This window comes from Eumetopias jubatus, unplaced genomic scaffold (genome assembly GCF_037043125.1).
Source record: "Eumetopias jubatus isolate StellerSeaLion01/CBP00866 unplaced genomic scaffold, mEumJub1_p1.0 scaffold_2, whole genome shotgun sequence".
In the NCBI taxonomy this organism is placed as follows: domain Eukaryota; kingdom Metazoa; phylum Chordata; class Mammalia; order Carnivora; family Otariidae; genus Eumetopias; species Eumetopias jubatus.
In genome coordinates, this window is record NW_028274808.1 from 163,216,166 (window position 1) to 163,230,320 (window position 14,155).

General features: G+C 39.2%; 1 protein-coding gene across 1 annotated transcript in view; it reads left to right on the forward strand.

The window, feature by feature from the left end:
- Window positions 1-14,155, forward strand: part of CORIN (corin, serine peptidase) — a 235,634-nt gene that overhangs the window by 192,344 nt on the left and 29,135 nt on the right. Inside the window, exons 15-16 of the mRNA XM_088020863.1 lie at window positions 1,238-1,348; window positions 2,701-2,830. Coding sequence (XP_087876989.1) covers window positions 1,238-1,348; window positions 2,701-2,830 — 241 coding nt within the window. The remainder of the gene's footprint in view (window positions 1-1,237; window positions 1,349-2,700; window positions 2,831-14,155) is intronic.

Genomic DNA, 14,155 nt, shown 5'->3' on the forward strand with positions numbered 1-14,155 from the left:
AATATCTCGATCACAAAAAGAAGCACCCCTTAGGGAGAACCAATCAGAAAAGATGCTGTTTCCTTCAGGCTGCCCCTGTTCCAGGCGAGGATGTATGATCTGGCCAATAGGGTTTGGGTGGGAACTATCTTGGAAGGCACAACCCATGAAATGGTAGGCCAAAACTCTGATCTTGGGTGACATGTTTACTGTTAGACGAATAACTTTACCCAGAAAAGAAAAATAGTTGTGGTTAGAAAATGCCATGTCCGAATGACACTAATCAGGGTCTTCTGGGACTATGGGGACCTGCACAAAATCAGGTCCCCTTAAAAAAGGCGAAAGAAAGGAGATGGATGTTAGGTAGGCAATTAAAGAGTGTTGCTATAATTATTTTTTTTAAAAGATTTATTTATTTGAGAGAGAGAGAGAACAAGCGGGTAAGGGGAGGAAGGAGAAGAGAGAGGAAGAGAATCTTAAGCTGACTTCCCACTGAGCGTGGAGCCAGACACAGGGCTCAATCTCACGACCCCTAGATTATGATCGAGCTGAAATCAAGAGTTAGATGCATAACCAAGTGAGCCACCCAGGCGCTCTGATAGTAGAGATTTTAATTTTTTATTTTATTTTATTTTTTTTAAAGATTTTATTTATTTACTTGACAGAGAGAGAGAGAGAGAGAGAACACAAGCAGGCAGAGCGGCAGGCAGAGGGAGAAGGAGAAGCAGGCTCCCCGCCGAGCAGGGAGCCGGACGTGGGGCTCGATCCCAAGACCCCAGGATTGTGACCCGAGCCGAAGGCAGCCGCCCAACCGACTGAGCCACCCAGGCGCCCCAGTAGAGATTTTTAAAGAATAAACATTATTCATATATGTGGACAGAGCTTGTTTCCATCCTGTGGTTACTTCATTCTGCTTAGCCCCAGTGCTGGGCTCATGTCACTCCAGACTTCAATCCCATTCTCTCAATTCCTGGAATTTCTGCTGCTCTGGGTACCAGTTTTTCAATCCTAGTGTTAGAACTAGACAGTCACTTGGAGATGGTAGCATTGTTTAAATGCTTGCTATTTGAATGGATTGGCATCTGTGGTATGAGTTTTTACCAATTCTGGTATTCTGTCTTGATACCTGTTTGGAGGCCCCAGTGACCAGCTTTCCTACCTTACACGCTCCTGGGACAGATGATAATGTGCATCTTAGTGAGACTCATACTCGTTTCTGAAATGTTTCCATCTTCTCGCTTGTTGTTCCCGGTGCCAGCATTTTGCCAGGATGACGAACTCGAATGCGCAAACCATGAGTGTGTGTCCCGTGAGCGCTGGTGTGATGGGGAAGCCGACTGCTTGGACAGTTCTGACGAGTGGGCCTGTGGTGAGCTGCGTGTTTCCACCATCGGGGGCACACTCTAACACCCGTCAGCCACTGAAGCTTGATATAAAGCCTAGATGACTTCACAGAGTTTACTGACCAGTTTTACCTGTTTAACGATGATAAAAGCTGGCGGTAGATTAACATAACCTAATAAAATAAAATTAAAAAAAAAAAGAAAAAAGAAAAAAACACACGCCAAGGCTTAAATGTGTGTAAAATGTTATGGAGTCAATTATAAGCCTTACATAAGTTACATTTGGAATAAAAGTTTTTATTGCACTGGTGTAAAAAAAAAAAGAAAAAAAAAAAAACCTGGCCGTAGTGATTCATATATGTTGTTTCCAACTCACAGAACATCTCCCCGTAAGTTATCTCGCTGTTTGAAATGTCTATGTGATATGTAAAAACATTTGGGTTCAAACTGTTATGACCATGTGAACTACTAGAATACAATTTTTAAACTCTTTTTTATCACCCAGCTTCAACAATTACCAATATTCCGTCATTCTTATGTCATCGACACCTCCTAGAATAAGGTAGTAAAGTGGATCTTCCATCTTCCCTGTAGTCTTGCGCCAGATCCAAATGAGACGACTATCTATCTAGTTCCTCACATGGACAAGACTTAAAAGTACCTCCCACCAGACCTCCAGTGTTACAATTTGTAAACTTGAGTTTGATTAATTCTATTTTCCCGCACTCATCGCTCCTTCCATTCACTGGGCTCTTTATTCAGTCCTTTGCCTCATCTGGCCACAGCATGATCATCATTTGTGCTGTGATTAATTGCACAGTGTTTCACAGGTTATCTGTGGTGTGTTAAGTAGAGAGGATGCTCTTTTATAAAATGAGAATTAGTGCATATCCCAAATTAATCCTAACTTAACACCAATTTCATACACTTGCCTTCTCACGTGCTTTCTTGAAAGGAAATGATAGGAATGAAGGTAAAACTAACTCCTTATAATTATGCAAATCATTGGATAAACTCGTGGGAGTGTGCTCCACCTCTGGTTGTCTTCTAACTTGTAAAGGAAAGTTAAGAACTGCCCATCTCTTTCACTAGAACCTGTGGTTCCTTGAGGGCAGAGAACATTTCTATTTCATTTTTTCAGTCTTCCACCACACTGAGAGCCGTGCTTTGCAGAGGGCACGCATTCACCAAATGGTTCTTAATTAAAAAAAATAATGCTTTGCAGAGGGCAAGCATTCACCAAATGGTTCTTAATTAAAATAAATAAAAACAAATGTATGCAAGTGAAGCGAAAGCATGTAGAGTTAGCATTTGGTTTCCTGAGGAGAAATGTTTCTAATTAGGATTTTCCTTTTTTTTTTTTTTTTGTTCTCCTCAGTGACCCTCTCTAAAAATGTGAGCTCCTCTTCATTCCTGATGGCTCACAGATCTGCCATAGAACACCACGTGTGTGCGGATGGCTGGCAGGAGACGTTAAGTCAGCTGGCCTGCAAGCAGATGGGTTTAGGGTAAGGTCAGTAGTTTGTAGCACTGATGAATTTCTCAGAGGGCTTCGCGGAAGTTGGCAATAATATCTTCCTTATGAATGCAGAGTGAGTTAGTGCTCTCAAGTAGAGCCCTTCAAAGCCTGGGAAATGAATCAGGTGAGAGGACCACATTTAATTACAGGCACCTGCTCTGAAGAGACTGGGGTGAAAACCTGCTTTGATAAAGCCTCCCGCTACAAGTAAATGGAAGTAATTGTATTTTAAGTACTTCTGAAAGGAAATGCTTTTGGTATTTGTAAAAGCACGAAGATGGTTTCTTCCGAGCAACTTGGATGGGAAAATCTTGAGATTTTTCTCCCAAGAGGTTATTGAAAATTCCTTTTTAAGCAACACACATTTTTTAGTAAGTTGAGAAATAGGACTTAAAGTTGATGGTATTTCAGTTTACCCTAAGTAATTCAGGAAGTGTAAATCAGGAAATAGTTGACCATTTTTGCTCCTTAGTAGAATAAAAAGACACTAACTCTGGCTTTGATACAAACAGACTGAGATCGATACTTTGAAAGTTGGATACTTGCTATTTTGTGGGGTTTTCTTTTTCAGTTCTATTGGGGACGAAAAGCAATAATTGAGGGTCTTAGATGTATATACAAGTGTGCATATTCACATATTTTTTTTCTTTTCAACTACTGATGTATGTGAGATTTTGGGGGGAAATGTGGAAATGATAGGAATCAAAGATAAAGGAGTTTTAAAATTCTAGAATAAAAAAATTGAGTAAATGTCATTTCCCAGGATTCCACTGAACAAACTTGAAATAATTTTACAGTAATGAGTGATCCAATTTTGGGATACCAACTAGCAGCACATTTTTGTTCTCCCAGTTTGAAAAATGTCCTAAATCCCAGTATCTTCAGCCCATTTTTCCCATTTAAAGTCCTATGTCTTTGGGAAGTGGAGTAACTGATGCTAATCTATAAGAAAAGAGCTTTCAACTTTGCCAGAGTGGAAAAATGATATTTACCAAGATCCATTAAATTATACTTCATTTTCACAACATCCTTATGGTGTCTAAATGAAATGGGATGTGATTATGATTAGAGATAAATGAAAAGTCTTTTGAATGAGCTTTATTTTCCTCTCACCAAGACACAGGTTATTTCTTATTATGAAAACTTAATTACATAATGATTGAAAATTCTACTGAGAGTTCTGAGGGAAAGTTGCAACCACAAAGATTTTGCCAGCAGAAAAATTCTTTTGACAAGTCACCCTGTTCTACTGCAAATAGAAGGGAAGGGATCTTATTTTAAATGTTCTCCTTGATATGTCTTTGATTTTTTTTTGCATATTGGATTTACATTTTTTATTGTAATGAAATATACATAACAGAAAAACTCAGCATCTTAACCATTTTAAAGTGCAAATTCCATGACATTTAGTATATGCACAAAGCTGTGCAACCATCTCCATTATCTGGCTTCTTTCACTTAGCATAATGTTTTCATGCAACTATGGATCAGCACTTCATTCCTGTTTATGGCTGAAAGATATTCCATTGCATGGATATACCACATTTTTAAATTTGTTCATCCAGTCAGGGACACTTGTATGGTTTCCAGCTTTGGCTATTCTATGTGTATTGGATTTTTAAAAAGATTCTTACTCTATTTGCTCCATTTCCTTAAAATAGTGGGAAAAATGTTATTTTAATATATTAGACATTTATAATCTAAAAGGACATTTAGATTTTTTCTTTATTATTATTATTTTTTGAAAGATTTTATTCATTTATTTGACAGAGAGAGAGACAACGAGAGAGGGAACACAAGCAGGGGAGTGGGAGAGGGAGAAGCAGGCTTCCCACTGAGTGGGGAGCCCGATGTGGGGCTCGATCCCAGGACCCTGGGATCATGACCTGAGCCGAAGGCAAACGCTTAATGACTGAGCCACCCAGGCCCCCCCAGATATTTTTTAAAGATAACTTTATTTCATAGAAAGGCTAGGAAAATCTGAGAGAGCAGTGTGGCTGGAAAACCATAATCATTATTTGACTGAGTTAATGTGTAAGTAGTGATATGTCTTCCAAGGAAATGAGTAGGAAGGGTGATCTTAGTATTTTTGTACTTTTTGATTGCCTTCAAGTTTACTCTTCAGTTTACTTGGGTGGCTCATGAATTGACAGAAGTCTGGAGAGCCAGGCTGGGGCAGGAACCAAGATAAGGGGCAAGATGAGGCCATTAATTTCTGCAGTAGGAATCTGCTCTGTTACCACTGTCCCTGGAGATCAGCTGCTGTGCTGTAATTTCACAATTATGCCACTGATGCCTCAAACCCTAAGTAACCCTGTACCTTGAGTCATTTCCTCCAGTTTGAAAGTCCCTACAGAAGGGTCTGTCTGGCCATGACTTGTCATTGACCTACACTCCAGCTGCCAGAGGGAGGGTAAAGGGAATAGCTGTACCCCTTCAGCTTCTGGAGTGGAGTGCCTGCCTTTGTACCTTCAAACATACTCCACATCAGAAACTTGAAGTTTAAAACACAAGCCCAACTAGTTCTATTCCGTATCTCTTTCCTGTTGGTTTTTTAAGTATCTGCTGATGGGTCTTGACCTGGAGTAGGCATCGTGTGGAGGATGCAAAGGTAAATAACATCATCCAAGAGCTTATAATGTAGTGGGGAAACAACCTAGAAACACATGACGAAACAACCTAGAACATAAAGTTGGAAAAAACTTCCAGACTTTTTGTCAATGGTTTATGTAGGGCATAGCACATGACCTACCGATTAAAAGTATATAAGAAAAATATTCAGCTCTAACATTATCATGATAGTATAATACACATTTATTAAGTCATTCATTTATTAATTCAGTAAACATTTATAGAGAAAAGCATTGTAGTGTACGGTCCAAAACTAATATACTTTAACTCTAAATGGGGGGAGGGTCCATTTTGGAGCTAGTTCATAAAAAATACAGGTCTATACTGAATTACGTGTTTTGCAGGGCTTCTATTGAAATGCTTTCCTGATAGGGGCAGTCAATTAAAAAATACCTGCCCTTGGAGTTGTTCAGACCCAAATTATGCCTTCCATGTCTAACAGCACAAATGCTCAGCTCTCAACTAAGTGCTTGCCCAAATGGGAAGATTGAGGGTTCTTTGCTGAATCTGAAAAACTTTTTACCCCCATCTGCAGATATTTTGAGTTTACCCCAGCCTGGAAGTATGATAACTATTTGATTAGACAAGGATATAAATCAACCCCTAAGTTCTCATGACAGTATATTGACTTTGCTACCTATATGTCCAGTATTAAAAACATATGGACATTTATTTAATCAACAATACAAATCAGAATTTAGACTGCCCTCTAATACTTGCCAAATGCTCAGTTGAGACATCTGGTATTTGAGGAAGTTGGTCTAAGGGAATGTGATTCTTTATGTCTCTTGGCTTCATAAGCTTTATTTCTATATAAAACTGGATCATCTGGAAATAGGCTATTCTATTTTGGCAAAAATGCCTTAATGGGGTTAGTTGCAATTTGATTTTATGCCCTAATCTTTTAGAGTTGATCAATAGAAGCAACATCTTCCAAAGAATATTTCTTTGTCTTGGGCAAAACCACAAAGATAGCCTCAAATTATATTACCTAAGAGTCCCTGATGGAAGAATTTACGTTGTTTTTTTTTTTTTTTTTCCTAAAGTGTACTCCCAGGAAAAAGCTTCTAACTTCAGATTTCACTTGTCATGTAGGGATGGTTTACTTATTGTTGGACTTCATGAAGCTCTAAGACAGACTAATCCTCTGTACTAGTAAATCTAGCTCAGATGGCTGGTCCTGTGCATGTAAACCATAGAAAAGAAGCTCAAAATCTTATGGTCTTTTTTTTTATTGCAATGTAATTCACATACCATAAAATTCACTCTTTAAAAGTATACAATTCAGTTGTTTTTAATATATTCACAATGTTGTGCAGTCATCACCACTGTCTAATTCCTTAACATTTTCAACTTGGAAAAGAAACCCCATGCCTCTTCGCAGTCCCTCCCATTTCTCCTCCCCAAGCCCCTGACAAACACTAATTTACTTTCTGTTTCTAGGGACTTGCCCATTATACACATTTCATAAAAACAGGATCGTATAACTATATACCCTTTTTGTCTGGTTTCTTTCACTTAGCATGTTTTCAAGGTTCATCCATGTTTTAGTATATGTCAACGCTTCATTCCTGTTTATGGCTGAATAATATCCCGTTGTGTAAGTGTATCCAGACTTTGATTATCCATTTATCAATTAATGGATAGTTGAGTTGTTTCCATTTTTTGGCTCTTATGAAAATGTTGCTAAGAACATTCATGTACAAGTTTTTTTGTGAAAATATGTTTTCAGTTTCTCTTGGGTATATACTTAGGACTAGAATTACTAGGTCAAATTTTTAAATATTTGAGGTACTGCCAAACTGTTTTCCAAAAGGGCTACACTAGCAATGCATGAAGGTTCCAATTTCTCCATATCCTTGTCAACACTTGTTATTATTCATTTTTTATTATAGTCATTATCTGACTAAAAGAGATCGTTCTGGTTGTTATTTGAGAATATGCTATAGGAAGGCAAGGGTAGGTGCAGGAATACTAGTTAGGAGGCCATCGAATAATCCAGGTGAGACATTTTGGTGACTCAGATCAGAATGGTAGCAGAGAACATGGTGAAAAGTGATCTGATCCTGAATATATTTTAAAAGTAGAGCCAATAGGACTTCCTGACAGATTGGATGTTAATTGGGGATTGAGAAGTGTCAAGAAAGAGAAGAGCCAAGAATGACTGAAAGGTTTTTGGATTGAGCAACTGGAAAGATGGTATTGTCTTAAACTAACATGGGGAATACTGTAGATGAAGCAGGTGTGGGAAGAAAGGTCAGTTCTGTTTTGGATATGTTAAATTTGGGATGTCTATTAGACATCCAAATGGATATGCTTATAAGGCTTAAGTCTGGACTTTATTAGTGAGGTTTGAGCTGGAGCTAGATAACTGAAAGTCACCTGGATACAGATGATATAGATTTATGGGACTGGTGACATAACCAAGAGAGCGAGTTTAGACAGAAAAGATAAGAAGACCAAGGGCCGAGCCCTAATGTTAAGAGGGTGGGAGAGGAGAAGTACTAAAGCCAAAGGAGATGAGAGAGGACAACCCACAAGGTAGGAGGATGTGATATTCTGGAAACCAAAGGAAGAAAGTGTATCAAGGCAAGACAATGGTCATATATATCAAAAGTTGCTGAGAAGTCTAGTAAAATGAGGTCTGAAAACTGACTGTTGTTTTCAGCAATGTGTATGTCATTGACATGAGCAGTTTTAGTGGAATAAGTGGGGCAAAAGCATAAGAGATAGTGAAAAGAGAAATAAAAGATAGTATAGAACTTTTTGAAGGGATTTTATCACAAAGAGAAGCAAAGAAATGTGAGCAGGGAAGCAGATATGTGCAAAGAAATGTGGGGGAAGTAGGGTTAGAAGATGTTTGGCGGCTCCATTTCCCTGGAAGCACTCAGTATCCCGTGGATAAATTATTAATAGAGACCTGCCATTGTAGGAACATGATGTTCAATTGCTATTGAATGTTTTTGTTCCTCCAAATTCATATGTTAATTCCTAATCTCAAATGTGAGGCTCTTAGGAGGTGGGGCCTTTGGGAAGTGATTAGGCCATGAGTGTGGAGGCCCCATGAATGGGTTTAGTGTCCTTGTAAAAGAGACCGCAGAGAGCTCCCTCAACCCCTCTACCATGTGATGATCGACATAGCAAGAAGATGGACATCTATAAACAAGGAAGTGGGCTTTTACCAGACACCAAATCTGCCAGGACCTTGATCTTGGATTTCTCAACCTCCAGAATTGTGGGAAATAAATTTCTGTTGGCTATGAGCTACCCAGTCTATGGTAATTTCTCAGAAGCCTGAATAGACTAAGGCAAAAATAAATCATTTTTGAATAGACTAAGGCAAAAATAAATCATTTTTGTCAAAAGTCTTCTTTCATTCCACCTATCTTTTTTAATCAAATAAGTTTGGACTATTTTCCGCAATTAGTGAGCTCACCATAAACTAGTTTATCTTTCTTTAACTTCATATCCCTTTAATATGTTCCTTCTCTTTCAATACGGGCTTACCCTTTATTCATGTTCCATGGGCACATTCCTTCCTGCTTCTGCCTCTTTGTCCATAAATGTCCATACACTTCCTGTCCAAATCCTCAGGCCTCACTCGAGCCCCATGACTTCTGTGAAGACTTTCTCATGTGCATGATGTTTTTTTCCCTCTGTACTTCCTGTGGTACATAAAAATTGGTATTACACAATTCCCCTCTTAAGTCTACAGTGCCATATATCATTTTTATTTTTGTTTCTTCTTTATTTCCCAGAAAGGTTATACAAAATAGTATTGGCTAATCTTAATCGTGTGCCAGGCTGCTCCGAGTCCTTGATATGTATTAACTCAATTTGTCCACCTTATAATCCTGTAATAGATGCAGTGTTGTTATTTCTACTTTACATATGAGGAAACTGAGGCATAGATCAAGAAACTTTGCTAGGTCACAGAAAAATATGGTGCCAGGATGCAAGTCCAAGCAAAGGCAAAGGGCCTCTTGGGTATGACGGGTAGATCCCTTATGGCACCCAGGTATTTAATAAACATGACCTGATTGACGTGGCCAACCAGCTTCTTACACATAAATCCCTTTTAGTATTGCTTTACATGAGATTTTTTTGTGGCAAGTGTTAATACCATATCACCTTATGGTCTTATCATTGTGGCATTTTTTAAAAAGATTTTATTTATTTATCTGAGAGAGCAAGAGAGAGAGAGAGAGAGAGCAGGAGCAGGGGTGGAGGGGTGGAGAGAGAAGCGGACTCCGCACTGAGCAGGGAGCCCGACGTGGGACTGTGTCCCAGGACCCTGGGATCATGACCTGAGCCGAAAGCAGACACTTTTTAAGTAGTGAGGAGGTGCAGCAGTGGGGAAAAATCATGCAGGCCAACAAGAGAAGTGTTTTTCACTTTTTGAAAAATCACTTATAGTAATAACTAGATTCTTGGCATATTCTAAGTAGAAGTTAGCCGAAACAAATCCATAGAGTGTTATTTTCTTTCACACAGAGGCTTCACAGTTTTTCTAGCAGACATGTAGCTTGGGCACAGGGAATTAAATCCTACACGATTCCAAGAAGCTGCTGGTTGAGTGACTGCCTGGGCGAGAAGAAAATCAGAGTCCAGTATGCGGCTGTACAGGTTCCTGGAACATGCTATTCTGGGGTGAGGAAGAAGAATAATTTTCCTGAAAAAGTGCTATATCCTAAAGGAAGTAAAAGTGTTTTTTAAGTTCTTCCATGAGACCACTGGGTATGAGGCTTTAATAAACAAAGCAAGGTAAGTCTATCATTTGTCCTGAAAGCATTTCCATATGATCACTAATAGCAGGCCCTCCCAAGAATTTGGATATTTGTTAGCAAACTGAATCAAACTGTGTCAGTTGAGTTAATGAATATTTTATGGAATTAAAAGGAAACCTCTCAGTGGTGTAGAGAAATTCACCATTATTAACTAGAATGGAACTATGTGGGATCCTGAATTAATCAGATTGGTTTTCTACTCTCTTACATTCCATTTTGTGGCAAAAAAGTTTGTCATTGAAAAATAGATTTGTATCCTGATTTTTCAAATCAAAGATGGTTCTCCAGAAGTACTCTCAAGACTCAGCTTTTAGCCAAAAATATTGGGGCTGATGTGAGCAAGAAGATTCTAGAATGGGAAAAATCAATCTCCATGATATCTCTGAGGGCCTTGGATTCCCCAGTCATCGTAATGATTATAGCATTGCCATTGGACATGAATATGCGTAGTGAGTCCTGGGAAGTTAAGAACATGATTTACAACTTGAACGATCCATCAGGAATTGACCAAAGAGGGCTGTGTTATTTCTGTTAGAAGTCCTTATATGGCAGCTTACTCATCTTGGAACTTATGCCAGGAGACTCCTGGTGATGACTAACTTTAGATCTGATATCTTTTGCATATTGTCTTTCAAACCTACTGAGATTTGGCTTGCTTTTACCTCCAAGGCAGGACTGCTGGTCAGCCATGACATTATCTGCATGGCAGACCCATTGGTCTTTTCTTATTATTTATATAGTTTGGGCTCAAAATCCAGTTTCTTACTCTGGCCTGTAAGACACTGGCCCCTGCCTCCCCTCTTTCCTAGCATTCTCCACTTATCTGGGGAACTTTAGACACACGGACCTTATTACTGATGTTCAAACTGCAAACTCATTTCCAGCTCAGGGGCTTTGCCCTTGCTGCCTTCTGCTTGGAATGTTCATCTGTAGACTTTCAGATGATCACCTCCATCTCACTGTTCATGTCTCAGCTCGTACATCAACGACTTAAAAAGGTTCTTGGCAACCCTAAATGAAGCAGCTTTTACCCTCACCAAGTCTCTGCTTATTTTGTTTTCTTCAAAGCACAGCATCAGGAATTATTTTTAACATGTTCAATTTGTTCCTCTCACTAAAATAATAGCTCCTTGAGGAAGGGACTCCACCTAATACAACACTGTTGTGTTGTCTCCTTTTCTGTTCTACCTTATTAAGCCCACAGTCATCAGTTTTAGCCTTTGTGCATCTGTCTGCATCATTTGTTTAAATTCTGCCAGGGTATTGTTCCTTCTGAGATCCAACTCACTTTATAGCAATATCAGCTTCAACACTCACTGATTAACCCAGTGTTTCTTTTATAAACATAAGTCAAATCTAATTTCTTTTCTTCAAATTTTTATTTAAATTCTAGTTAGTTAATATATAGTGTAATACTGGTTTCAGGAGTAGAATTTAGTGATTCATCACTTACATATAATACCCAGTGCTCATCACAAATGCCCTCCTTAATACCCATGACCCATTTAGCCCATTCCCCACCCACCTCTCTCTGTCAACCCTCAGTTTGTTCTCTGTCCTTAGGAGTCCCCTACGGTTTGCTTCCCCCTCTCTCTCTTGTTTCCCCCTTCCCATATATTCATCTGTTTTGTTTCTTAAATTCCCCATATGAGTGAAATCATATGGTCTTTGTCTTTCTCTGACTAACTTATTTGGCTTAGCATAGTACACTCTAGCTCCATCTATATTGTTGTAAATGGCAAGATTTCATTCTTTTTGATGGCTGAGTAGTATTGCATTGTATGTGATATGTATATATCACATCTTTTTTTTTTTAAAGATTTTATTTATTTATTTGAGAGAGAGAATGAGATAGAGATGGAGAGCACATGAGAGGGGGGAGGGTCAGAGGGAGAAGCAGACCCCCTGCCGAGCAGGGAGCCCGATGTGGGACTCGATCCCGGGACTCCAGGATCATGACCCGAGCCGAAGGCAGTCGCTTAACCAACTGAGCCACCCGGGCGCCCCTATATATCACATCTTCTTTATCCATTCATCAGTCATTGGACACTTTGGCTCTTTCCATAGTTTGGCTACTGTTGGTAATGCTGCTGTAAACATCAGGGTGCATGTGCCCCTTCAAATAAGTATTTTTGTATCCTTTGGGTAAATACTTACTAGTGCAATCGCTGGCTTATAGGGTAGTTCTATGTTTAACTTTTTCAGGAACCTCCATGCTGTCTTCCAGAGTGGCTGCACCAGTTTGCATTCCCACCAACAATGTAAGAGGGTTCCCCTTTCTCCACATACTCACCAACATCTATTGTTTCCTGTGTTGTTCATTTTAGCCATTCTGACAGATGTGAGGTGGTATCACATCGTGGTTTTGATTTTTCTTTCCCTGATGATGAGTGATGCTGAGCATCTTTTCATGTGTCTGTTAGCCATCTGGATGTCTTTTTTGGAAAAATATCTATTCATGTCTTCTGCCCATTTCTTAACTGGATTATTTGTTTTTTGGCTGTTGAGTTTGAGAAGTTCTTTATATATTTTGGATACTAACCCTGTATCAGATATGTCACTTGCAATTATCTTCTCCCATTCTGTAGGCTGCCTTTTTGTTTTGTTGATTGTTTCCTTCTCCATGCAGAAGCTTTTTATCTTGATGAGGTCCCAATAGTTGCTTTTGTTTCCCTTGCCTAAAATTTGTATGGAACCACAAAAGACCCTGAATAGCCAAAGCAATCCTGAAAAAGAAAAGCAAAACAATCCGGACTTCAAGCTATATTACAAAACTGTAGTAATCAAAACAGTATGGTACTGGCAGAAAACGAGACACATAGATCAGTGGACCAGAATAGAAAACCCAGAAATGGACACACAACTGTATGGTCAACTAATCTTTGACAAGTAGGAAAGAATATCAATGGATATTCATGGAATCCAATATTCATCCAATATCAATGGAAAAAAAACAGTCTGTTCAACAAATGGTGTTGGGAAAACTGGACAGCAACATGCAGAAGCATAAAACTGGACCTCTTTCTGTTGGGGTTAATGTAGAGCATGAAATCAGCCATAATACCTGGTTTGCTAAAATGTAACATGGAGGCTGTTGGGGGCAAGGGAAAGTTTCAGAGAAGGGCGTGGGCCTTTGGAATGCCGAGGCCTGTGTGATCACTCTGCTGTAGGAATGTAATGGGGAGTTGCCTTCCCCGAAGCTTTCTTAGCCCAAACAGCAGCCCTATGATCTAAGATGTATGCATTGTCCCTTAGTCTATGTTTAGCAGAACTCGTAGAACCGCAGATTAACATATAGTATCTTTCCTGTAAACAGGTCCTCCTATTTCCAGTAAGACCCCTTGTCACACATTGTGTGCTTGAGAAATAGTGATAAGGATCTGTGATTATCCTGAAGGACCAACAGAAGTGGGAGCAAAGAAAAGCAAAGTGTCTTTGTCACTGAGTGTTGACCCCCTTGCCTTCTCCTCTCTTTCACAGCAAAGTTTGAAGTAATCTTTCATCCGTTCATACATGGATTGCTGGCCATTCCTGGCACCTTTCTTATACCATACAGAAAAATACATTCAAAATGGATGAAAGACCTAAATTTGAGACAGGAAACCATCAAAATCCTAGACAAGAACACAGGCAACAACCTCTTTGACCTCGGCCATAGCAACTGCTTACTAGACACATCACTGGAGGCAAGGGAAACAAAAGTCAAATCTAATTTCTATCCAATCTTTTACCCTTCTTACATCTTCCAAAAACTAACAAAGGAACATGTAGAATCTTGATTCTGAGGCACAATAATCTTTTTAACTAAAAAATTTCAAGGTCACTTGTAGCAGACATCTATTATGTTGCTTCCCTGTATCACTTCCTTTTAGGGACTTGCTTCATTCCCCGTTCTA